This window comes from Hemicordylus capensis, chromosome 3, assembly GCF_027244095.1.
Source record: "Hemicordylus capensis ecotype Gifberg chromosome 3, rHemCap1.1.pri, whole genome shotgun sequence".
Taxonomy (NCBI): Eukaryota; Metazoa; Chordata; class Lepidosauria; order Squamata; family Cordylidae; genus Hemicordylus; species Hemicordylus capensis.
Genome location: NC_069659.1, coordinates 293,346,076 through 293,373,850, shown reverse-complemented (window position 1 = coordinate 293,373,850; position 27,775 = coordinate 293,346,076). Strand labels below are relative to the sequence as shown.

Here is a 27,775-nt window from a genome sequence, read left to right as displayed (position 1 = left end):
GAGGTGATGTATATAGCCCATTACATCTATCCTTCTTGATTACCTAATGACTGCTGCCTTGAAGCAATTTAATAACATATTATTGCAAGGCCTCTCAATTTTTATTTGTATTTATCTACTTGAGATTAGGAAATGACTACTGTGGCCACTTTGCAATGTTTCCTATAATTTTAGTGCTTAAAACTTGTATCTTGAGTGTGTAGTGGACAAAGGTGTGAGTTGACATAAATTAACAGAATGTCTTGTTAGGGTCAGTAGGGATTTTCCCCCTTGGAATGAGTGACTGTGATTTTACATTCTTCTCATATCAGTGTTGGTTGCTTTCTTGAAACCTTAAAGTTAATTTAGTGAGGGTTTGTGAGGGCTCATCCACTTTGTGCATGACAGTTTCCTCTATGAAGATGTCAAGTCACCTGAAAAATATTTGTAGTCCTATTGCATCTTAATTCTTCCTGCAGAATACTGACAATAGGTAAGGACTCTGTATAGGGAGATCCTGTCTGTAGTGCAGGTAGCTCAACTAGACAGCTTTCAAGTCCAGATTGGCTCTCTGGTTTGCTCTTGAATGCTCTTCTTCCCCTTTATGTCAACTTTTTGTCCCCAGAATACAAGGAAGCAAATCTCTTAGACTCAGATGTTTGCGATTTGTTTAGTCCTGGAAACAATGTGTTTTTTTTTAATCTAATGGAAGGACTATAACACATTCTCTCTGCACTGTTATGATGAGCATATCAGATTTTCTGAATTTTCTTAGTGCAACATATACTTGTGAAAAGCTTTCATAGCATTCCATATGATTAAAATAACATTCATTTCAGGGCTTGCTCTGACACAGCACTTAAGCATTTTTAGTTGGCTTCTTGCAGTCTTTTGGATGCAAGTTCAAAGTGGGAACTGCTGCTTACAAAATCCTAAACAGCTTGAGTTCTATATGCCCCATATATTTGTGTCCTGTGCTATGGTCCATTGTGTTTCCTAAGATCCCTCCTCTCTGCTTGTGGCACACTGACTAATCTACTAGAAACATTTGCATATTGTAATTTTTCCCTTTGGTGCAGGTAGCTCAATTAGACAGACTTCAGGTCTGATTGACTCTATGATTATGAAGCATACCGAATGCCCCTCTGCCTCTTTGGACATTTTTTTGTCTCTCACTGCTCAAATATCTCTCTCAGTGAACAACAAGGGCACATAGAGAGGCATCTCAATTATTGTTACCCCAGCTCTACAAGTCTCTTCCTCTTGAAGGTCTCCAAAGCCCAAGTCTGAGCATCTTCCTCAGGCAATGGGCCTATGTAGGCAGCAATTCTATCTAGACAGCAATTTATTCCAACACGGACACAAATTCCTTAAGTCACAGATGGTCAGCAGATGGCACTAATAAATTATGCCACGTGTTGAAATGTTGTGTAGATGCTCCTAAAATCTCCCAACAAAATTTGTGTTCATGTTGGATAGATAGATTTATCTTCATGTTGGAATAAATTGCTGTCTAGATAGAACAGTGTAAGATGTCTCTGTTTGGGCAAATATTTAGGGCAGAAGTTGTGCATTTTAGTTTAAGAGGTTGGAGTATCTCTTAAACTAAACTTAAAAGTATAATTATTTGCATAGAGTCATAAACAGAATGGTGTGTTCTGTAAAGCTAAATATTCTTGATAATGATATTTATCAAGAATTGATATCTATCAGTTCTCACAGCCAGGCTTTTCGTGTGATAACTGAAAGGTTTATGTAATGGTCATTTCAAACCACCAAGCTGTTACAGCTAAGTTATTATGGGCAGGGTATTAGCATGAACCCAGAAATTGTCAGTGGGAAATAAACTAGACAAGATAACTATCAAGTGCTAACTGTAATTTCAGCTGGTTGTGTGAATTGGCCCTGAGAAATCTGTTTCACAGCTGACACCTGTTTCTTTTATGTTCGTGATGAGAAAAGCAAGGCCTGGCTTGTTCAAGTGGCAAGTATGAACAGATGTGGAACAATATCAAGGATTAAAATCAAACCTTCACTTCATGCTTCCATCCAAAAGGATTAATTTTGTACAGTGCATTGATTTTTGCTTCAGAGCTCTGTATTAGTTTTTTTCAATTAAGGGTCTTTTTTGTAAATGCAAAGCAGCAGGATGAAACATCACACACATGATACATCTCCTGAAATAGCTTTTTGAAATATTATCTGATATTGACCTACCACTACTGAATGACCTTGGGAAAATCAGCAAACTTCTGGTTCTGAAACTATGCCTGGATTTATCCAAGTTGGGAGCAGTCCTTTCATATTAGAAGTGCATCTATTTATTTGTATGAAGAAAATAAAATATCAAAGCAGAATAAAGTCTTTATGGCTATGTACCATTTTTCTCAAAACATGACTAACTAGAATATACTTTGACATTTCATGGGTCTTTCATGGTATTTGTGATTTTCTAAGAGTGACATAGAGGTACCATCTTATCTGGTAAGGGTGTTTTGAAGATTGATGATTGAATAGTTGTAATCCCAGTCAATGTTCTGTAGGATGGCAATGTTCTGTAGAATTTACTGAGCTGTCTGAAGAGCATACATTTTAAGGTCAGCAGGGATGACTCTGACCACACAGACCAGCTTGGAGAGCATGAGCTAGTAATTTATGCACATTAAGAAATTTATCACTATTACTTTTTAAAAGTGCCAGCCCGATCACTTGCAGATGAATTACAGTGATGCTTCACTCAATCTACAATAAAATGTGCCACCTGCATATCTCCTCAATCTCTTCAACTAGTTAATTACCCTCAATGTCAAAATGTGACATTTTATTTCCATCTTGAATCTTTCTCATTCAACCCCTTGAATGTATTTAGATTTTCTGTTTGATATGTTAACTGAGCACTCTACAATCAGATAACATCTCCCGGGATAGGTACTTAAAGTTTTGTAATCAAGTTGCTTTTTCTCTTGTGATTAAACTAAACAGATTGAGGTCATATTCTACCCTGTTTAAGCTGTTAGTAGAATCACTCGTGAAATGGAAGCTGATAACTTTATTGTAAATATAAACCAGTGGGAAAATATGAATTAACAGAAAGACATAGATTATACTTCGACAGGTTCATACATCACTGTTCAAAATTATAGTATAGAATTGTTGTTATTATTAAGAATAATTATATATTGCTTTTCAGCAACCCCCCCCCCAAACCCCTCAGTGTTCTACCTCTCAAAAAGGAATAAGATGGTTCCCTGTTCCACAGGGGCTCACGTTCTAAAAGAAACACAGGGTAGCCAGCAGCAACAGTCACTGGAGATATGCTGTGCTGGGGCTGGATAGGTATACTGTAGGGATGTGTACGAACCACGGTTTGAGCACAGTTTGAGAGTAGGATCCAGGAGCTTTATGAAAATGGAGAGCAGGTCCTTACCTGCTCTCTGCCACACCATGCAGCTTCCTACTGGGGTGGTTCGCATCCCAAGAATCCTTGCGCAGTGCCAGCACGCACACAGCGTCCAAGCATGTGTGGGGTGCCATTTTCATGGTCAGCGACATCATGCTGATCATGCAAATGGTGTCCACACATGCATGGACACCATATGCGTGCTGGCACCTCACAGGGATTCTTGGGATGCACACCACCCCAGCAGAAAGCTGCATTGGGCAGCAGAGAGCAGGTAAGGACCTGATCTTCTTAAAGCTCCTGAGCCCTGCTCCCGAACTGTACTCAAACTGTGGTTTATGCACATCCCTAATATACTGGTATATCAGGAGTTATTCTCCTCCTGGTAAATATAAAAGAGTCACCAAATTAAAAGGGTCCTTGGTGCCTAGCTTGCAGGAATACTTGGTTTATATGCCTTTTTCCAAAGTGAATAGGGGTGCACTCAAAGATGCTTTGGTTTTTCTGCTGCATCTTTCTGAAAGAACCACCAAATTGGGAATGGAAGTCCTACTCCGCTGGATTTCATTTTCTACACACACACACACACACACACACACACACACACACACACACACCTGCTTATGCTTACAGCATTCATCTGAAGAAGCTAATGCTGAAAGCTATCATGCTTTTGGGTGCTTTTGTGATCAAGAGGCTTGGGCACCTGAGCCTCCCAATAATGGAAGCGCCTGCCATCATGCTTACAGCAGTCGTCTCTTCAGATGAGCTCTAAGTGTGAGCAGTGCAGCAGTGGATGAGGAAAATGATTGGCGGGGTGGGGCTCTGTTCCTGCTTGGGACAGTGTACACTGTCCTTTAAAATCATGTCTGAAGAGTAGAGATGTGAAGGCCTCAAAACACACACACACACACACACACACACACACACACACACACACAGAGCAGTCCCCCCCCCACTTTCTTTTTCGGGGGGGGGGGAGGGGTTTTTTTGAAAAAGAAAAAACCTGTGTTTCTTCCAGGCCTTCACATCTCTACTGAAGAGGCCTATAGTAGTATATTAGTTAAGTGGGTTGGACTTGGACCAGGGAGACTTGGGTTCAAATCCTCACCAATCCTCAGTTACACTTACCTGAGGGCAGTGCTTATCATAGTCCAAATGCAGGAAAATGCTGCAACCGCAGTTGCGTTGCCACCTTCAAACTGCAGGTTGAACCCTCAGTTTGCAGTTCGATACGTTGCTGGAACTGGAGCTCTGCTGACCCCACTGTGTTGTTAGAATGCAGTAACCTGGGGTTTGCACAGAAGCTCCTTTTGCATGTACATCCCTCTCATATCAGAGCCAATAGATGCTGGGCAAGTAACTCACTTGGCGAAAGAGGGAGGGGGATTGCAGGTAGAGGAAATGGAACCACAGCTGCTGGATCATCTGCAGTATGATTCTTGGCTTCTGAGGTTAACCTCAGGTAAGCTTACCCGCAGTTTCATTTGTTATTCGAATAGGCCCTCAGTGACAGCCAGGACTTAGATACCAAGGGGAAAGAGCCAGGCAAACTCCCATCACCAACACCATCTACCAAGATGCAGGACCCAGGCTCCAGTAGCAAGAAACAAGGCAATGTGGAGCCCTGGGAACTCAGAGGCTCAGAAAGGGTCCTCTCCTAAGCCAGACTCACTCAAGAGATTAGACCTGGACGTACCAAGAGGTGAGACCCGGAAGGAACATATCAGGCAAGAGGTGACAAAGAGATGGTGAAGTGCTTGATTCCAGGCCTGGGAGCTGTCCCTTTAAGGATCTGCTCTCTACAACAGGCCCTGCAGACTGGCCTAGCCTCACTGGCGGATTAATGCATAGGCAAGATAGGCACTCGCCTACAGCAGCAAATTTTGAGAGGCAGCAAATTTCCGGGAGATTAAGGGCAAAGGGCAACTTAAATATTTTTAAAATGTTTTAAAATGACCTGACCGGTCATTTGAGTGGCAGGCGGGCCCAGGGAAGGAGCTCTTGCTGCCTTCTTCTCCACCACCATTGCGTGTGCAGAGAGCCCCCAAATGGGTCAAAAACGGCCCGACCTGCCATTTAGGCAGCAGGTGGGCCCACAGAAGGAGCTCTTGCCACTGCCTCTGCCTCCCTTGCCTCGGTCTCCCCTCACTGCCGCCAGCGCTGCTGGCCGCCCCCTGTCTCTGCCACCATCTCTGCCACACAGTGGCAATTTTTCAAGGTTAATTTTTTTTTTAACTTGCCCCCCAATCACTTGAGCCAGGGCAGCAAATCTTCTTTGCCTACAGGCAGCAAAAAACTTAATCTACCCCTGCCTAACCCGGTGGGCCCCCATAGGAGATGAACACAGGACACTGAGTTCCTTGAAGGAGGGGTGTGATAAATAAATAAATATGCCAAAAAGAAGGATGTTACTGAGGTCAGAAAGGAAGCAGGGAGTTTAAATTCCATCATGATAGGCTGCAGGGGCGTAACTATAATAGGGCAAGGGAAGATGGTTGTCTGGCGGCCCACTGCCTTGGGAGCCCCCCAGAGGCAAGTCACATGACTGACTCCCCCAGCCATGCACCCGCCTAGGCTTCCTTCAGTTGTATTCATCCTCCAAAATTGATGTGAGTGTTAAGACCTTGAGCTACCAGAACTGCATGTCTTTCTCTAGTACCATTAAATGACTTGCATCGTCCACAATTTATAAAACCTTTTAAAAATAATTTAGGATGATGTTCTATTGTGGTACATAGGTTTTATAAATTTTACTATGCTTTTTGTTACCACTATTCAGCCTCATTTAAGATTTCTTTACTTCATGAGCTGAGCTGCAGTGAGGGGGGGAGCATTTTAAAATCTTGTCTCTGGGCCCACTCCAACCTTGCTACACCCCTGATAGGCTGACATTAAATATTACAAAGATATTTTATCTATAGAAGAGCTTGAATGGTGGAACAGGTTTTTAGTGCGACTGCAAAATCATTTTCCTTGAGGATTTTCCAAAAATAAGTTCATCACATATGCTTTATCCTGGAATGGGACATGGGTTGAGTTCTGACAAGAAAACCTTATGAACTCAATGTTTTAGGATGATTTAATGGCTGCTTAGTCTAGCTGTAACTAGTGGGCATAATGAAGCATGAATGTTTACATTAGTAAGCCTTGATAACTTGGATCCAAGAACTACTAACATAGGTGGATGAGTCACATTCCTATTTGTTGTTGGCAAGTCATAAACCTAGAGGGGGAAACTCCAACTGATCAGAAAGTAAGTAGTAAGTGTTATGCCACCATTTAGAAATGCTTTAGCATGTACATGATCAGAGCTGGAGGTCTCTATGGGTCCAGAAAAAAGAAGAAGAAGAAGATGATGATGATAATTAATAATTAACCTGAAGATAGGCTCAGCACAGACAAAAGGAAGTAATTGTGCATATAGTTCAAAATTAACTTGTGGACTTCATCACAATTATAAAAAATAATAATTACCACAGGGCGTTGTGTTGGCCACTGGCATCGTGGGCTTCAACAAAGGATTAAACAGCTTCATGGAGGACTTCTTTATCTTATTTGGCTATAATGTACAGTTTGAATGGAGTTCTCAGATTTGATCAATTGGTACTTGACCAATATACATTTTTTAGCTATGAAATAAAACACAGAGAATCAAATTACTCTTCCCAGATCACCAGTTTTTATATTCACACTTCAGACGAGTTGCCATCTATAAACTGGGTTTATATGACACTATGCAAGTAAATAGACATTTTGTATTTATGACTTTTACTGAATGATTCAGTGGAAGACTACAGCAAGTTTAAAAAAGCAAATATTCCACTGTTGCTTTCCAGTTTCAGACTTTATATATCTTTTGTTAACATAAGTGGATGATTTGTCAAATTAGATGCTTACAACATCCCTGTAACTTTTTGTAGTCCTTTTGACTTGTTTAAGTGCCATCTGTATAGTACATCCCATGACAAGCATATATGATCATAGGGCTGATTCAGATAAGTCTGAGCCGCTCATCTATCATGCGGTTAGGAACGTGTATGGACATGTCCCCGACCCTGCACCCTTTCTCCTATCACATGTGGGAGGGTGATATGTCCAAATATCCCATTAATGTGGTATTTAGATTGTGTTTGAGGGCATGTTTCAAGTGAACCCCCATGTGATTAGAAGGAGGAAGGACATGTGCCAGGAGGGGGACATGCATATGCATGATAGCTGGGCTTTTCAAATGTATCCTCTGAGAGAGAGAGAGAGAGAGAAGAACAGAAATTTATTTATTTGTTTGTTTGTTTTTATTTTCTTTTGAAATATTTCTATACCGCCCAAAACTTGCGTTTCTGGGTGGTTCACAATTAAAATCATTTAAAACATCAAATCACTAACAATTAAAATCATTTAAAACATCAAATCACTAACAATTAAAATCATTTAAAAGATTAAAACATTTAAAACCCAGCATTAAAATTATTTAAAACAATAAATCTAATTAAAAGCCTAGGTGAATAAATGTGTCTTCAGTGCCTTTTTAAAAGTTGCCAGAGATGGGGAGGCTCTTATTTCAACAGGGAGTGCATTCCAAAGTCCAGGGGCTGCAACGGAGAAGGCCTGTTCCCGAGTAGCCGCTAGATGAGTTGGCAGCAGCCGCAGGCCAACCTCTCCAGATGATCTTGGCAGGCAGTGGGGCTCATGGCGAAGAAGACATTCTCATAAATACCCAGGGCCTAAGCTGTTTAGGGCTTTATAGGTAATGACCAGCACCTTGTATTTTGCCCAGAAATACATCTGCAGCCAGTGCAATTCCTTCAACACAGGAGTAATAAGGTCTCTCCTAGATGACCCAGAGACCAACCTGGCTGCTGCGTTCTGAACCAACTGCAGTTTCTGGACTACGTACAAAGGCAGCCCCACATAGAGTGCATTGCAGTAATCCAGCCTAGAGGTTACCAACAGATGTACCACCATTTTGAGGTTGTTCATCTCAAGAAACGGATGCAGCTGGCGTATCAGCTGAAGCAGATAAAAAGCACCTCTGGCCACCACCGGAACCTGGGACATCATGGAGAGGCTTGGATCCAAAAGCACCCCCAGACTGCGTACCTGTTCCTTCCGGGGGAGCCTGACCCCATCCAGAACTGGCAGATCAAACTCGTCTCCCGAGTTTCAACCCTGCACAATAAGTACCTCCATCTTATCTGGATTCAGCCTCAGTTTGTTATCCCTCATCCAGCCCATTACTGCCTCTAGGCAGGCATTTAGGGAGGTTATTCCTTCTGATGATGTTGACATGGAGCAATAGATTTGGGTGTCATCAGCACATTGATAACACCCTGCACCAAATTCCCTGATGATCTCTCCCAGCGGTTTCATGTAGATGTTAATCAACATCGGAAACAATACGGAGCCCTGAGGGACACTATAGGAAAGTTCAGATTTTGAAGAACAACAGTCTCCAAGAGACACCATCTGGAATCTGCCCGTGAGGTAGGAGCGGAACCACTACAAAGCAGTGCCTCCCACCCCCAATCCCCTCAGATGTTCCAGAAGGATACTATGGTCAATAGTATCGAAAGCCGCCGAGAGATCCAAAAGGACCAACAGAGTCACACTTCCTCTGTCAATTCCCAATTGGAGATAATCCATCAGGTCGACCAAGGCAGTCTCCACACAATAGCCCACCCGAAAACCAGTTTGAAATGGGTCTAGATGATCAGTTTCCTTCAAGACCGCCTGGAGCTGGGAGGCCACCACCTTCTCAGTCACCTTGCCCAACCATGGCAGCCATCTGCTTGGCTCCTGCACTCATTGCCTCTCTCACTTTCAGGTCTGCTCTGTTCACATATTTTGGGTGTGAGTTCACAATGGCTGCCACTGAAGGGAAGAGGCTTTCCCTTGACAATATCTACTTACCCAGTCAGCAAGTCACAGCTTGCATGAGAGTATTGGTTGCACTTTTTAAATTCACTTTTAACCAGTAGTTAGTTACTCAACTTGGAACATTCAGTTTTTGTCCTGTCCTGATTGCCTGCAAGGCAGAGGCAAGTCCACAGGATCTTGGAGAGCTCCAAGGAAACAAGTTGGCTCAATACTGCTTGACAGCAGATTGAACCCTTTAGTACGCTTGAGCACAGATTACCCCTCCCTGTCTCTGCCTCCCTGCTTAGACTGTTGAGAGAGCGAGCCTTAACGATGCAGCCCTCTGGAGTCTGGCACTCCTCCTTTGTTCTACCTGTTTCTACCAAGTTTGTTGTTGGCACTGGTGTACAGCTATCAGGGTGCATGATGGGGCGGGGGGAGAGCAGGGCTCAGGGGAGCCCAGCCTCAAGGCTATCTCAGAATCCAGTCTGGTGTCATTCCAGAATTGGGGCCAGTGCTGGTCCTACCATTTTAGATTCTAATCCAGAAATCCAGGATTGGTGCAAGCACTGGTCCCATCTCATCAGAGTCCAACTCAAAGTCACTGCTGCAAGTGGGGGTGTCCATGACAGTTCTTTAGGCCAACCCTAGGCTGCTGTGAATGCAGCTGGATGTATCTGTGAAAAACCAAATCTCCTTTGGACTCACAACCTTTCTTGATTTGCCTGCACTTCTACTATTTTTTGTCATAAGAGTTTATATGACCAAATGCATGTGAGCCTGTCTTTAATTTTTGCCCATGTTATTTTGTTAGCTCCTCAGTTGAGTCTTCTCAGTAAACATTTTCTAAATTGTTATGTAACTTGCATTGCTTTGTAGCTGTCTTTATTGTTAATATCCTTTTTTGGAATGCATGAACCTCAGAGTTAATAGGGTGTTAATGTAGAGAAACCCAGAAACTAAGAAAGAGCTTTTCATATGTGAGCCATATTAAAGAGGTTCAAAGGTAAACTGGAATGCTGAGACCAAAACAAGCAGAAAAAAAGAATGTTTAAACAAATCCTCTTCTTATTTCATGGTTAGATACCTTCAAATTAGCAACAGAATTTGATGCTGTGAGGCAGGGATGCGTACAGACTACTCAATTAGCAAATAACTCATAGAGAGTTGATCTATTGACTAGTTTTAAATATATTTTGATGGGTATTTTTTAAACATATAATAATAACTTGTGGTAGGTATGACTTTAACATCTAAAAATACAGATTTTTCCTTAAAAATAACAGGGTGATTGGAAAGTATCCTTGTTTAGATTACTTGGATAAAATCAAAACAAATTACTGATATATAAGTATCTATCTGCATATACTTATTAGCTAGCACCCACTTAAATAAATTGTAATTGTATCCGTCTTAATTTATTAAATCTGCATGTGAATAAAATAGTTCTGAAGAAAAGATGTACAGACATGACAGCAGGCACCATCTTAGAAGAGGCATTTCCTCCTGTGTATGACAGAGGGGGGGCGGTTTTCCTCTTCTGCAGGCACACACTGCTATCTATGTTTTTTGTTAAGGACTTCAGAATCAGTGTCTCTCTGATGATCAGTTTTGTGGAGGCAAATTAACAACATGAGATGGCTGCCTCCTGAAAGCTTGCTTGTGAGCTACCCAGGGACATCTTGCTGATCACTGCTGGAAATAAGAGTGCTGGATTAAATGAAACTTTGTTCTGATTCTTACATTAGAATTTGAGGAAACATTCAAAATGAGGTCAAACAATGAAGGTTCCACTGTTGTTCTCATGGGAGAGAAGAGGAGAATCTACCATTTCCCCTACCGTTTTTTGAGATGGGGCCATAATTAGGTGGCAGAGCATCTGCTTTGCATGCAGAAAGCCCCGGGATCAGACTCTGGCATCTCCACACAGGGCTGGGAAAGACTCCTACCTGAACCTTGGAGAGCCACTGCCCGTTGATGTAGACAATGCTGAGCTAGATGGACCAATGGTTCTGGCTCAGTAGAAGGCAGTTTCCTATGGCCTAGTCTGCATCATTTCCCTGCGGGTATTTCAATGTGTTCTACCTTTTGGGGTGGTGTTTGCATATGACCACCTTGAAGGAGAAAAACTACAATGCCAGACTTCTATTGTTTCTTCAGTATTATGTGCCACAATAGATAGTAAAAAGGTTCCCAACTTACTGTCCTCTCCTTACTTTCCTCTATGAGTTTTTATACTGTCTGTCATAGTATTTTTACAGTAGGTACACAATGACAAAGTCCTCTCCAGATTATTATTTTTAATTTTATTTGGGTTTTCAAAAACAGCTGAGTTAGAAATAAAAAGGGATCATACGGAAGCTGTATAAACGTATTGATAGTCTTATTAAAAAGTACCAGCATATGGTGCTGTAGTGTTGGAAATTAAAATGGCTGTTTGCAGTGTAGTGTTGCATTCTTTCAGTCACCACAAATGGTACCATTTTACCTGGCAATATAGTGCAAGTTCTCATATAATGTTTTTAATTGTGCATGGTCCACAGTGGCAATATTGGATTGCCAGCTTCTAATGGAAATAGAGCAAATCCATTTCACTGAAAGAAAGTAGTGTTTGTGTTGGAAAGAAGCACTTTATTACTTACTTTAGAAATAAATATGTGCTCTTAGAGAATATTATATATAGATACTAAGGCATACCCGTGGCTAAACCTCTCGCGAGAGTTCATGAGCAGAATCCTCTCGCGAGAGTTCGTGAGCAGAAGCACCGGGGTGATTGGGCAGTGGAGCTTCCATATGCAGATGGGGGAAGAGCCTGTGAGAGCAGAAGCACCATGGTGATTGGGCAGTGGGGATTCCATATGCAGATGGGAGAGGAGCCTGTGAGAGCAGAAGCACCACGGTGATTGGGCAGTGGGGATTCCATATGTAGATGGAAGAGGAGCCTGTGAGAGCAGAAGCACCATGGTGATTGGGCAGTGATTGGGCAGTGGGGATTCCATATGCAGATAGGGAAGAGGAGCCTGTGATGGTTAAGGACAGTTGGAATGCAACTGTTACTGGTCGGAAGAATGTATATAGTGGGCAGGGGTCTGCGAAGAGAGGGGTTGTGAGGGAGGAAAGAGCCCCTACAGGAGAAGGAGGCTGCTGTTATATGAATTAGATGAGGAAATAAGATAAACAAGATTTGTTAACTCAGGAAGGGGAAGAGGGGAGGGGAAGAAACACAGAGGGGAAGAGCGAATGGAGGAGAGAGAAAGAGAAAAAGCAGGGAGGGGAAGAAAGAAAGGAGGAAGGGCAAGGAATGGGCCTGAGCCTGTCAGCGGCCTGAGGGGAACGAGCAGCCATGGTGGTGAGTGCTGGCAGCAAGGAAGGGCCCAGTCAACCACTGCTGCAGTTTGGGGCTACTGAGGCCATTGGCAGCGGGAGGCAGGCATGCAAGTAAGAGATGGGCCTGGGCCTGTCAGTGGCCTGAGGGGGATGAGCGGCCGTGGTGGTGGTGGCGGCAGCAGCAGCAGCAGCAGCAGCAGCGAGGAAGGGCTCGGTCAACCACTGCTGCTGCTTCTGTGGTGAGGAGCTGGAGCGGGGCTCGGGTGAGGGTGGGGAGGTCTCTGGAGATAGGGGGCTGCAATGTGGCCAGTAGGTGCCAGCAGTGCTGCAGCCGCAACCAAGAGGTGTGACAGGATGGAGTAAAGGGATGGAGGAGTGACCAAGAGGGGTGAGCGGGATAGCAGCAACAGAATGGAGGAGGAGGAGGAGGACGACGACTGTGGCTCAGGTGAGGGTGGAGAGATTTCTGAGGTGAGGGGGGCTGTGGCAGGGGGTGAAGGGAGCAATCAAGTACTAGCGCACAGATGCTCTGTGCAGGTTAAGCTAGTAATCATTAATGCTTCAATTCCTTTTAAGAATAAAACAATGTCAGAGTTTTCACCTGGTCAGGTGAGTGTGTGTTTGTAAATTACTATCCTATTTTTAATTACAAATTATTTTTTATGTCCAATGTAAGCAAACTTCACAGTTTCTACTGTGTGTGTAGAAGGGGTTGGTTTTCCAGATCACATTCACTCACAAATTATTCTGAAAAACTTTAATCATATTTTATGTTGTTTGTTATAACCAAGGACTAGTAATTAACTGCTAGTCGTGTGTTTGCAGTTAGTGGTGTTGATGGCTTTCTGTGTTTATAAAGGTGGGCACCTCCACAGCCTCACAGGCTCCTGCAGGAGACACAGAGTCGCTCAAAATTGGGTGCTCAAAATGTCACCTTGCATCTTATTGCAAAACCTGCCCAAATAGATTCTGATCCAGTTCATATAAAGAAACCCCTCCATCAGAGTGACTTCCTACACATTCCCACCACAAATAAAACAAAACATGTGGTTTGACCAGATCGTTGGATTAGTAGTCAAATCAAAGGGAAGGATGACATGAATGGTCAATACATATGAGAGGTTGCTTAAGATGATGAACTGGCTTAATTTGTACTCCGCTTTCTCTTCAGTTTTCAGTACCCAATGGGAATGCTAATCTATGTGAAGAAGTGTTAATGAAGAAACACCCTTCTGATCAGGTGCCCCTCACTGCTAAGTAACCACTGATTGTCTCATATATTTAGGACTAAAAAGCAGAGCTTTTGGAGTCAATGGCATGGATCCCAGGCAAGCTTGAGAGATAGCACCTTTCTCTTTTTGGAGATCAAGCATTGCTTAAGCTCTTTCAGATGAAGGATTTAGCAAGTCAGCCACATTGAACTGGTGCACCTGACACCCACAGGCCCCACTGGGGACCATGCTGATCACTGTTAGACAAACTAGCAGGATCAGTGTAGGTGACCTAGTCCATATAAGTGAGTGTGGTGCCAAACTCTTGCACTAGCTTGTAATCTACCTACAGTAGCCCTCTTCCCATATCAGGTTTAGTATTGTTTTCAACACGAAACTGCTGTCTGGATGGAGTCTTAGTTTTAAGATGGCAGGTGTATGAATGACTGGAAGTTGGCTGGGTGGGGGCGGGGGCAGGCTAAGAACAGCTATGGGGGTGGGGTGGGGATTCTCAGGGAAGAATTGGAAGGACATTTGCCCAGATCAGCCATGTGGGCAAGTATCCTGCCCCATATCATCTTGACAAATACTGGTATGGGCACACGTGTTTACCTCATGACATGTAATTTAACCCTTACCAAGGGCATGAATTCAGTGCACACACTGAATTCTACTAGGTCCAAAGGAAATTTGGACTTTTATAGAAGTCCATTATGTACTACAAAAAATGAAGAAGTCCCATATGCCTTGATCGACATTTGTTTAACAACTGAGAAAATAGAAGAGTGAACTATTCCTAAAGAATGAAACTATTGCAGCTATTTTTAAAAAAAACCTCTTGAAAAAGAGGCTTAAGATCCAGCAAAGTGCCAGATTCAGAAATAATGCTGACAATTATGAATAAGAAAAATGAGCTGATCTATAAAGCTCTCATCTATTGAGTTTCTGCTTCTACTCAGTCAAGTTCAATCATGTAGAAGTCTAAAGCCCTGGCATCTTAAAAAGAGCATTGATACAAAGCAGCATTGGAGAATTGCTGACCCTAGCAACAGTTCAGCTAATATAATAACCCCCTCATTTTTTTCTTACTGAGGACATTGGTGCAAATGGGAGGAAAATGGTGCAAATGGGAAATGTTCTTTCAAACATTTTTGAACTAAAGGATTCTTTTCTACATTGTCCTAGTTAAGCCTTTTCTTTGGATCACGTGTGGTGTGGGATACCTTCATTTACTGTAAAGGGAAAAATCATTCTGTGAGTAATCTTCTGTTGACAGTATAGGAATTGTTTCCAGGGCTAACTTGAGTGCATGATCAGCCCTGGAACATATTTTGAATGCCATGGCTATGATAAAGGACAATGCATTTCCCTTGCTATTTAGTGACCCCAGTCAGCCTCAACACACCTGCAATTAGCAGACAGTGTCTCTAGGTTAAAGCTCTGGATGTGACTTCTAGGTAAAAGTGAGCCCCAATATCTCTCATTTTAGAAACGGAGCATTGACTGCTTCCTTCGTTGAATTTGGTGCTAACACGATATACAGTAGATCCAGAGCAGCAGGTAATACAAGTAACAAAGTTCCTAATCTCTCCTGAAGCCCTTTGATTTTCTGTGCTTATATTGGTTGAACAGAGTTCCCATTTGAATAACCTTAATATAGCAAAAGGGGCTGTTGACAAACCAATGTTGTTTTTGTGTAACCTTCAAGAGTTTTAAGGGCCCTGTGTGCCATGTCTCTGATTGTGTTTGAACGCTTAGCAGGTCTGACCCTGTAAGCTGCCTGGATGGATGACCACCTGGGGACCATATGTAAGCCATTCTGAGCTCCTTGCAGGAAGAGCATGATAAGTAAACAAAATCCTGTCAGGGAGAATGTTAACCCTTGAAATCAAGCATTGTGTAAAGCTACCCACACATTTAGCAGCTTGTTGGATTTAATACATTCCCAGACAAAACTGGGAATTTTTGCTATTTTGATAGCAGTGCTGAGAGTGTCTGACGTTATTAACATCACTTCCTTTTAGGCACCTTGTTTTATCAAAAGGGGTGCTACTTTTTAATGTACATGGTTTCCCAGCCATGTTTCTACAAATCTAAATGATGGAATTTCTTGGAACTGTTTGTTCGTCAGAATGTTACTGAGCTCCTCAAATAATTCAGGCAACTTTGCTAAATAGCATTTCTTGTGCATTTTGTCTGACATGGGTGATAAGATTTTTAAACAGCCTGATCCCCTCTATGTATTTTGCCCACAATCAGTCATTTTGCCCAGCTCAGAATCTGGAATGCCAGACACGTTATCCCCAGTTCCTCTGTACTGTATGTTAGCAGACTCTAGCCTAACAAGAAGTCAGTCAATAGTTTTGATTTGATTTTTAACTGCCATATGACAGCTGTGACTCAAACCCTGATTAATCTCATTTCTTGTAATTAATATAGTTATCTGTAATTGATATAATGAGTAGAGAAGGACATTGGGTAAAATACACTCACAGTAAGGTCCAGTATCTAACAAATAAATATATCACTTTTTGTATATGATTGTAGTAAAGCTTAGTGCAGTATCATTTCTACCACATTGCCTGCATAAAGACAGCAGGCTTTGGAGAGACAGCCTTTCTATACTGAGTCTTCCTTTGTGCTTCACAGGAGGATGGGTACTATCTGCCTTCTGCAGATGGTGTGCTAGGGGCATAGATGGGTTGGTTTCTTTGAGTAGTGAACATGAACCAGAAACAGTCAGGAATGTAGCCTGTATCTTCCGTCTGCAGTTTCTAATAAAAGCATGTTGGTCCACAGTGCTGAACATTACAGGGTGGCAGGAGCTGGCCATTATTTTAGAGGATTCTGCATTAATCCTGTCCTTTACCTCAATTCTAAACCTATTTATTTGGAAATATGACTCACTGTTTTTAGTGAAATTTACTTCCAGGGAAGTGCACTTGAACTTGGAAAGGTCCACAAGTATCATGAAATAGTTTATAGTGGCTGACACCCTTATTAAATTACTCAAGGAAGTCCTATTCAGTAACAATACACGTTAGTCATGGTTAACTTGTCCTATTGATTTCAATGGAATTTCCACTGAGTAATTCAGTTAGGATGTCAGCCAGTGTCTTTCTGCTGTGCTCTGTGGTGCAGCAGAGTAGTTGCTTGAACATTTATTTCCTGTCTTTCTTCTAACATGAAACTCAAGGTGTCATGTTTGGGGTCCCCCAGAAGCACTGAGCAGACCAGGGCCAGTCTCAGCAAAGTGGCTGTATCATGTGCCTTCAGACCATGGCCCTGGGACCCTGAATAATTCAGGCATGTTTTAATTCATATTGCAAGCCCCTAGGTATGAATAAAGTTATCACCAGTTTAGTTTTTACTTGCCCATTCAGTCCCCTCCCCTTCAGTTTGATATTAGATATTTTGTGAATAAACCAGATATTTTTAGTTGGGTACGGGAGTTGGGGATTTTCTCTCATACCCTATTCCAACAGGCTCTACCCCTTGACCAGTCAAAAACTACCCCTGGCTCTGTCCACAGACACATTTCTGATGCTGTCCAGAGATCAGGTGTGTTTGAAATCTTTGCTTTGAAAGCACCTTTGAGTAGTTCCCTTTTCATAGATGCCTTTGCTTTGTAGCACTTCTGCTGTGTTCTGAATTGAAATACCGGGATTTTGATTCTGCCCTGTCACAGGTATTCCAGTAGATACTCGCTTACTTACCTCTAATTTTCCTTTGTTAAACATTATCTGGAAAAGTTATGTGGCATCCTTTGGGGATGGGGCAGTGGCTCAGTGGTAGAGCACCTGCTTTGCACACAGAATGTCCCAGGTTCACTCCCCAGATAGACTGGGAAAGACTCCTGCCTGAAAGCTTGGAGAGACACCACCAGTCCATGTAGACAATACTGAGCTAAGTGGACCAATGGCCTGGTCCATTATACTTATACAATCAGTAAAAGGCAGCTTCCTTCTTTCCTGAAATGGCAGTGGTTCTTCTGATACAGATACTTTGATAAGGATGGGCAAATTCCATTCCTGAGACTGATCCAGATGTAATCTGAAGAAAACAGATTAATCGCCTGAATGTTCACTGGGCATGCAGAATTTAATCCAAACTTCCGACTGGAGCCCTAGGTCTGCCTATGTGGGAGGCCTGACTGCTGTGGCCTTCATATCATGAACAAGTCCTTCTCTATCCACATCACTTTGCGTTAGTTTCCAGAGGCAGTTGGGATGGTTTGAAGGGCTCAATTTGCCATGAGAAGGTTGCATCACAGTCTGAGGCCCCCAGGTCCCAGTATGCAATGATGTCATTGACCTGAAGCAGGGCCTAAAGGCCTAATCTGAACCGGTTCTTTTCTGTGGTTCCCAACTTCCCTGGGTAAATTGTGCATGTATGGTATTATGTGCCTGTAGATATTGCTCTTGGTATCCTTGGTATATAAAAGAAACTGCATGGTAGTGAGGAGGGCCCATCTGTGATGAAGGGCCACAGCATGACTTGATACGTGATGAGAGTTTCCTTGCATCAGGATTTAGATGACTTTAGGCACTGTCCAAAAACCCGATACAGATTAATATTGGAAGGGACCTGGGCTCCCAATTGTCAAGACTCTAAACTGAAGTGAACCCCCAGATTTAGTCAATAATCTGGTTTTTTGCATAGCTTGCCAGTTTCTTCAGCTTAGCTAATGGCTTAATTTCTTCAGCTTAGCTAATTTTAAAACCGTGACTCTCTTATATTTAGCAAGAGGAGAGCCACTGTCCCTATCCAACCCCAACGCAGAATCCCTCCAGTGGCTATTAACTGGTATCTACCTTGTGTTTCTTTTTAGATTGTGAGCCGTTTGGGGACAGAGAACCATTTTTTCCTCTTTTCTATATAAACCACTTTGGGAATGCTTTTTTAAAAAAGCATTATTTATTATTTAATCTCATTCGATTCCAGTATCTCTGCTCAGATTCCATGGGAACAAATAATGCCTGTGCCAAAATACTTTTTAAGACATGCCCAGTAGAAACTATCAAAAGTAGAGGACAGAAATTACAGAATTCCTTTGGGAAAATGTCTGTGATGGTAAAATAGCTCCTACTACACTGTAGGGTCCTCCCTCCAGCCCTTTTCTCTTGAGTCTGAAGCTCTGGTAATCTCTATGATTAAGAACGGAAGAGGAGTAACATATGAATGACAGCCCTGATTTTATGCTGCAGACCTAAAATTACAGGGGGGGAGGGACTCATTTCATTTTGCCCTGGGCAGAGGCACCTTTTACCGTGGTGATTCTCTTTATTTAGCAGGGGGAGAGTAACTGGCCCTATCCAACCCCAGCACAGTACTTCCAGTGACTGTTGCTGGTGTGTGTCCTATGTTTCTTTTTCGAATGTGAGCCCTTTGGGGACAGGGAGCCATCTTATTTGTTTTATTTCTCTTTGTAAACTGCCCTGAGCCATTTTTGGAAGGGCGGTATAGAAATTGAATTAATAATAATAATAATTTGTGATGGCCCCCTTAGCTACCGTTTTTCAACAGGCACAGGGGGTCACGGTTTGGCTGAAATGTGAGGAGATAGGGGTTGTAGATTTCATAAAGGGTCCCCTGTATTTTCCTCCACAATTGGAGCACCATTATTCTGTCTGCTGTTTGTAATGTCTAATTTAAATGATACTGGTTAGCACTGAAAATAAATACTTGTCAGTAATTGTGTATTGATGCAAACTGAAAGATCAGGCTTGAAATCAGAGGGATGAATTAATGCATCGTTACATTAGTTTCTATAAGGTCATATGCCTCTGGCTAGACATTAAGAGTCTTTGGAAGGATGATGGAAAAGATGCAAGATGCTGGCAGCAAGTTGGGCGGGGGGGAGAGAGAAATATGCGAAAAAAGGAACAGAGGCTTTGCCTGTCTACCCAAGAACTTCACTTCTTCTCCAATTAATTACTATACTGTGGATAATTTGGAGAGGTCAGTGAATGAAAAGTGTCCTCATGAAATAGATCCCATTAGTTGTGGGCAAGGACAATAGAGGGTTCTCTGTTTACCATAGTGGCATTAGAACACAAGAATTAAGTCTTCCATATTTATAACATGTCTTTCACAGAGCTGCTCATGGACTGCTGCTAAGACACATTTTAGAAAGCTTTTTTATCTACACTAAATGCTGTTCTTTTGGATTTTTGAATTGGCCTCAGATTTCTCATTCTTTGCAACAAAGTTCTGATTTTCTGCTTTTTCCCTCTTCCATATGCTTTCCTTTCGCAGTGCTTTCAGCTTCCTGTTCAGTATGGCATAAGAGTCCATTTTACAGCCAGCGTAATCCTATTTACGCTGAGTGCCAGTGGCATTCACAGCTTTGCAGTCCTTTCATTTCCTGCTTTAAAAATTTCCTCTGTTAGCAGCTGCAACCACAAAGGTGTCCAACTCCAGTACTAATAAACGGAAAAATGCAACATCCTCTCCAAAGATTTGGTTGGGTAGCAGGTGAAAGAAGCTAAATGTTTTCATATCTGTGGAAACATCTTCTGACTGCTTTTCTCAAAGAGGCTCTCCTAGAAAACAGCACTTCTGGAATGTTTGCTTTTAATTGATAGAGGGGGAATTAGTGACAGATTAGTTTCTATGCAGTGGAATGTGGCTTCTGACTCTTCTTCTCATATTCTCCACAGGTAAATATGTTTATCAGCCTATGACTCCGGTAGAACAGCTTCCAAGCACCGAAATACCTGTTCGGCCACGTGGAACCACAAACACCATTCAGATATCTGTTTCGCTCACAGAACACTTTTTGAAGTTTGCACCTGTCTTTCAACCACCATTACCCCCAGACTCCCCACGGTTCTGCACAATCTCGGACCTCTTTATTGACAATTACCGTGTGAAATGCATCAATGGAAAGATGTGTTATGTGCAGAGGCAACCTCCTGCTCTCCCCCATAAAATGAAGCCTCAGGAGGTCCCCACACGCAATGCCTTAATTTTGAGAGAGAATAATACACCAAAAATAGATCATTGCTCTTCCCCCTCCAGCTCTGAGGACTCTGGGATCAATGCTGTTGGGGCTCATTATATGGAGTCATGTGATGAGGACACAGAGGAAGGGGCAGAGCTAAGTTCAGAAGAAGATTATAGTCCAGACAGTAGTTGGGAACCAGACGAGTGTCCCCTCCTATCACCCTCACAGTGTGAACTAGAAGTGATTGAGACCATAGAAACCACAGTATGAAATGCCGAGTTAGTTAAAACATACCTAAAACAAACAATACTGATTTTCTAGCATTTATACTGGGGTATTTTTCTGACAGGTTCTTTTCCCCCCAGTACACTTGACACCCCACAGAGGAATGCAGTGACAGTATTTAGCCATCTGAATTAGTGGCTTGATCCTAATTCTACCAATTGCCTGCCCTAGATTTTATAAGTTGTCACAGATTTCTGTACCTCTTTAGTTACGGAATGTGCCAGATTTCAGTAAGGAGCACACCTTTTTTTCTTTTTTGGCAAAGATTACCCCTAATTGGGAGGTAGCCCTTCAAATTTCACATTTAAAATGGTTTCAGAATAATTACTCAGCCTTCCATGCTCTTGCAAAACACATTAGTAGATTACGTCTGGTGAGCACAATCACTCTTTTGGTCACTTACAGAGCACCTAGGGGAGGGGATCTCCCAGTATAAGCACAATGCACCCATGCTAATCATAACCCTGTTTCCAGAGCAAGAGGATAACAAACAAGTCTTAAATTGAAATCCTTTGCTGGGTGGACTGTTATATTGCCAGCTGATCAGTTCCCATTGGTCTCTGGCTAACTGAAAAATGTTTCACGGGTTCAAAAGAAGATTTTACATGTTAAAAACCAAGGACAACTCGGATTTACCTGCAAAGGTATGGCTTATATAAAATAGCTGCTAACCTGAAGTGGGCCCACAATTAAATCTAATTCAGGGCACATTCACACAACATCTGGGTTTATTTTTCAATCCAGCTGGATATATTTGCCTGCCTGGATTTGAATGCACCCATGGCAGATTGTGTGCCTTTCCACTCATAGCAAACTGCCATGGGCCTGTGACATGCTGCTTTAAAAAATCAGCACAAATAATCACTGACATGCTGGCATGTGACATAACAGATTCACACAACCTTTCTCTTGCAGACATGTTCAATCCAGGCATACCAGAACTGAAATATAACCTAAAAACAGTGGTGTTGGAATTGACCCTAAAATAACTGAATGTTAGAGCCAGCTCTGTATTGAAATTAGAAGACTGAGTATAATTGTTTCATGAATTTTGCACACTCTGGGTGATGGTTCAGGGTTTAAGTTTAGTCTTGGGTCCAAACTCATACCTGTCTCCCTCCTCTGCTCTGAATATGGCCAGCCAACAAAGAGTCTTTCACTATAGATGCCAGAGCGTTTGGATTTAATCAAAGAGCATTTGAAAGGAAGTGGCTAATTGGGCTAACCTTTTCCTTCTTCCACTGTGTCCCTCCAACCCTCAACAATTTCATCTCATTAATAGGTATAGAACAGATGAACAATGTACAGTGATCAGACAGGTCTTTAAACCCCCTAATATATTTGTATATTAGCCTTAGTTGAACACAGTCCGATTATTCACTGGGAAGTGATGCTCTGCTTATCAATGCAAGATTGGCCCTTTCAGCTGTATGTTTGATACACAAATCAGAAAACCAGAATACAGTTCAGTTGCTATGACATGACCTACCCCAATAATATGCTGTGACGCAGGTTTTTTCCTCCTAACTTTTATGCTTCAGCCCCAGCTGATACATCTTTTTTTAACTGAATAGTGTTCCTGTAACAGTAGGGCTTCTGTTAGTAAATACAGTCCTTTAAAAACACTTTAGTTAATTCATCTTCCATAAGTCTTGAGGAGATTGAGGACATATAAATATGTACAGATGTAGCTCTCAATACTAGAGTATCTTAAACTGTGTTGTAGAATACTGCTCTTTAACACTATCCTTGACACATTACTAATTTTTATACACTCTTGAATAGAGGCACCTTTTAGAAAGCATTTAGATTACATGTGTTATGAATTACTATATAAGCTACTAATGTTCTTTAAAATATAAAACGAAATATCCTGAGAAGAAAAATTCAAATATTTATCATACTAATTATATTAAAATGCATTTCTTGGCAAAAAAGCTAAGAAACATAGTCCTGGGCATCACAAATGGTAAATCCTTTCTTAGCATTTCTGGAAATGTTGGGCATTCTGCTAATCTTCAACGAGAAACACTAATTCATGATAGAATTTCTTTAACATTGGGGTTTATTGAATTAATGTTTTTCTCAGGTGTTGTACTATTAAGCGTTCTTACAGCTTTTATCGTGGGAAGACAATGCATAAAATAAGATTGTATTGCTCTCGTAACTGTAACTGGGGGTTTAAAATACACCTTGTGGTCTGGCTGTGTTAATTTAGAATTGGCTCCTCTTGTGTGTGAAAGGAGCCAGGTTTTCTGGCTCTAGTTATAGCAGAGGGGATTGTAGAAATAATTCCAAATTTGAGGGTGGGGGAGGCAGAAATCATGACAGTTTGAGGATATACTTTAGTTTCTCCTGTTATACTAAAAAATCATGAAACCATCTCTTTTCAGCAGCCTAGCAGTGATGATGTAAACAGTGTTCGGATTATATTCTCAGCTGAGGAAAGGACTGGGAAATACTCAGTACAGACTTATATGGGACACACTTTTTCAAACTGTTAATAATTAGCAATAGCTGCATACCATGTTGATCTCTTAAATTTGCTGTTTGAAAGTCTTAAGCACAATAGGCAAAGTCCTGTCGTGCCTGGCCTCTCTGGAAATTGCCTGTGTGTAGGCCATGGCAGGATTTGGTTAGATGATTTAGCACATAATTCTGTAAGACACTGAGACTCCAAGTACCCTCAATGGTACTCTATTGTTTCATGTAAACCTCTCACAAAATAATAAATGTGAAGACTGCTTTTGCACAAGCACAGAGTAAGGCACATTTCTTTTCCACAGTTCTGTGCTGGTAAAAAAAAATGTTTACTTCTAACTGGGGAGTGGTGCAATTTGATGCTGTCTTTGGACTGTAGCTGTACTTTAATAGGAACCTGTTGCCTGCTATTTCTCAGGCTATAAGGATAACACAACAGACTTTATTTCCTCACTCCACCCACCCCATTTCCTACTTTTAGTTGTTCTTTATGTAAACTGCAGTTCTGTCCTATTAATCTCTTAGATCAAAAATAGTTTTAAATAAACTTTTATATTATTTGAAAGGGGAAGCAATTTGTCTCATTAGCAGCAGATGACAATTTCTATGCAGGAAATCCTGGAACTATTTTGTCATTACTGTAATATTCAGCATACAGGATGTACATGCTCTTCTTTGACCAAATACCTCTTCTGCTTGCAGACAGGTTTAGCAAATTTTTCCTTGCATACTCTCCTCTTTACCTATTGGCTTTAGGAAATTTCCCTTTACATAATGCTTTCTATTGCCTATGCTATGCTGCAGTTTTGTAAAAAGAAAGGAAAAGAGAGAGACACAGATTAGAGGAAGAGGTGGCCAGAAAGCATAGAGCATATGGAGAGGCTTGGGGAATAGAATTATTATAGCAGTATTTGCCAGCTGCTTCTTCAGAATCTTAATAGCTTTTGTTGGCTTAATTAACTGATGTTGGTTGATTGACCTTTGTCACTAGGAATGATTGTTTCTTGTAAGCTACCAAGCATTTCAGTAACAGGGCTATATTCCCTTGAGATTCTGGATATACACATTTACCCTACTTTTGAATTTATTTTTATTTAAGGAATGCACATACCCCCCCCAAACTTTGTGCTCCTTATTCCATGTGTTACTCTTTACTCTTTTGCAGTAGCTGAATAGCTACCCACCTTGATCTGAAATTCTCTTTCTACCTGATCATGAAATAATTACAAATGGAAGATGGTTTGAACTCATAAAAATTCTTTTAAAAAGACCATATTCACCCAAATAGAAGAGAACACCAAATTTTAGATGACCCTCTTAAAAATACAGGTTAAATACAGATACAACCTGTATTTACCTGAAAGGAAGTGAACTTTGAATTTAAGATAACCCCCCTGCCCCCATTTCAAACATTAAACATCTTGGGGGGGAAAACTAGTCATGGATTCAGGTAAATAAAGTATGACATTCTCCCTGGTTGAGGGATATATAAAACTACCATTTATTGATTTGGACCATTGATCCATCTAGCCCAGTACCATCTACCTTTGATGAAGTGGCATGCCAAATTCAGCATATACTTTCCTGCTACCTGCAGTTCTGTTAACAGGCAAGCTGTAGGATTGAATCTGGGACTTGTTTCATGTACAGCATGTGCTCCACCAGAGCACTATGGTTGCTCTCCATGTGTGCAATGCACAAAGTAAATATTCTAACTGTACTCTACCCTCTCTAATGGTAGCCCAGGTCAAGGCAGGAAGGCTGGAGAAAATATTGTGGAGTAGGTCAGTAATATAGGAACAGAGCAATAACTGAATTTACCAGGAACATACAGGATATGCATGGTAGGCTGTTCCTTTACAGGTACATGCATCTGAGATATGTGAATTAGGTAATGAAAAATTGTTGTTTGTTTGTTTAAGACATTTGTATACCACCCAAAACGCCAGAGTCTGGGCATTTTACAACAAAACAATAAAAACAGATAAAAAGATTAAAACATTACAACAGTTAAAATTTAAAACATTAAAACAATTAAACACACAATTAAAACAATATCTAATTAAAAGCCTGGGTGAAGAAAGCCTGGGTCTTGATTGCCTTCTTAAAAGTTGTAAGAGATGGAGAGGCTCTTATTTCAGCAGGAAGTGTGTTCCAAACTTCGGGGCAGCAATGGAGAAGGCCCGTCCCTGAGCAGCCACCAAATGAGCCGGTGGCAACTGCAGATGAACCTCTCCAGATGATCTCAATGGGTGGTATGATTCATAGCAAAGACAACATTCTCTTAAATACCCAGGGCCCAAGCTGGGACCCTCCTGTACCACAGCAGATATTGACCTAACCTCCACATCTTGCCTACAGAGAACAATCTTTTCTTTATCCATATTGCAGACATGCTACAAGATGATGCAAACTGATGTGTGTGTTAATATTTTGGGAAGTGCTTGAGATTGTTTTGCTGCAACCCCAGGGAAGGGCAGTTCTAGACCTACACTGTATTGGAGGCTAAAAGGACATTTAATTTAATTAATTAATCTATATCTATGTAAACCGCTTTGGGAACTCCTGTTGAAAAGCGGTATATAAATATTCGTATTTGTATTGTGCTGCTGCCTATCATTTTAAATCTAAAAAAATGGCTGGAATTATTAATTTTCTATTGGTTTGCTAATCTCTCAGCTATGTATTAGTATAGTATTTCTGCATCCTGAATATGAAAGACCAGCTTAGTGAAGTTATTTTTTTCAGCAGAACCTTCCCTCTTTGCAAGTAATTTACAATGTAACAAGGCAGATGAGTTCGTTGCTTATTATCCTGCTATTTAATATAATGCTGCACATTAAATAATATTAAGATTTGGCTTTATGAGGGTGACAAGTGCTGCTCAATGTAGTCCTATCTCAGAAACAAAATTGGAGTAGAATGCTAGAAGATCTTACTTTCTTAAGGGATGAAATAGGAGGAGACATGAGAAACTTGCATAACATACTAAATGTAGAGCCTCAATTACTCATCCTCCTACACAGTCAAAACCAATAATGTGTTTTCAACATATTTTAGCCAGTAGATTCCACTGGCACAGGAAGTAGTCAGATCAAGAATTCAGAATTAAATAAAAAAAGGGGGGAAATGGGAGCGGCAAGTGGCATCAAAGGCAGAGTTCAAGCTCTCAAAACTGAATTATGAAATAGAGGATGTGTGCATTATGTGTGGAAAGAAACAGTTATTCCTTTTTGACAAAAGGCAATAGTAGGGGTGTTTAAATGCAGAAGGAAAGAAGTGGAGGGAGTTTGCATACATTCTGACAAGCCATCCTGCTCTGTCTCTAAAGCTCATTGTGCAAAATGTTTAAAAGATATCAGAGAACCAAACTATACATTACATTAAGTACATGCTTGGCCATAATGTGCTTTTTTTTAAAAAAAAATCTAAACCACATCCACAGGTGCCCAGTGTAGATGGGATCAAATCAGGCCCCCTTGGCTGCTAAGGAGAAAATAGGGAGAAAAGCTCCTATTGGCACCACAGGGAGCTTCCCTTCTGGGGCAAACAGAAATTGCCCCTGCTATGTTCCCGCACTAGATAGGTCTCCCTGCAAAGGACTAACCATCCCCGCCTCCCCTCCACAAATGCCACAGTCCCACTCTAAACTACTGACAAAGAATAAAAACAAGCACATCATGACCAAATATGTGCTTAACGTAACATGCAGTCTGGCCCTTAAAAACTAGTTTCAGTAGAGAGAAGGCATGAGGAAAGATGATATGTTCTGATCTCCCCTGCCAGCCCTGGTTAACAACTACTTATTACTGTAGGCCACTTGAAGAAGCATTCTGGCCTGCTGGGGCATCTAATCTGAACTCTACATACTGAGCATAAAGGTGATATGAAAGAACCCCTTACTTCTTTGGATGTTTCCCCAAAGAGTTTCCCTCCATCAATACTGGAAGAACATTTTATAATTATCCTTCTTACAGCAGCTTTGTCTCACACACAAACACGTTGCTAGTTTCCTGCTATTAGCTAATTCATGTCCCCTACTCTGCCTCCAGACCAAAGCGGTAAATTTCTCCTTCACCCCTGTCCATACTTCCCCATCTCTTTTTTCTGCATTTTGTTTTCTAAGGCAGGATTTAAAAGCTCCTCCCACTCTCATAGGGAAGAAGAATTAAGTCAGACTAGCGCTGGGGTGGTGCCTGTTAATCAAGCTTCTAACCTTTCTGAACCCATGTGCTTTCTCTTCCTTACCTCTTAAGCTCTAATCTGGATATAGTGGTTTGTTAAACC

The 27,775-nt window shown here is 41.5% G+C and overlaps 1 protein-coding gene across 2 annotated transcripts in view; it reads left to right on the top strand.

The window, feature by feature from the left end:
• The window catches only part of C3H3orf70 (chromosome 3 C3orf70 homolog), a 30,081-nt gene extending 3,728 nt beyond the window's left edge, over positions 1 to 26,353 (top strand). Inside the window, exons 1-2 of one of the 2 annotated variants that reach the window (XM_053311973.1) lie at positions 12,079 to 13,010; positions 20,436 to 26,353. In XM_053311973.1, coding sequence (XP_053167948.1) covers positions 12,974 to 13,010; positions 20,436 to 20,992 — 594 coding nt within the window. In that variant the 5' untranslated portion in view covers positions 12,079 to 12,973 and the 3' untranslated portion in view covers positions 20,993 to 26,353. Of the gene's footprint in view, positions 1 to 12,078; positions 13,011 to 20,435 lie in introns of those variants that run through there. The other variant, XM_053311972.1, reaches the window with a different exon arrangement.
• The last annotated feature ends 1,422 nt before the right edge of the window (positions 26,354 to 27,775 follow it).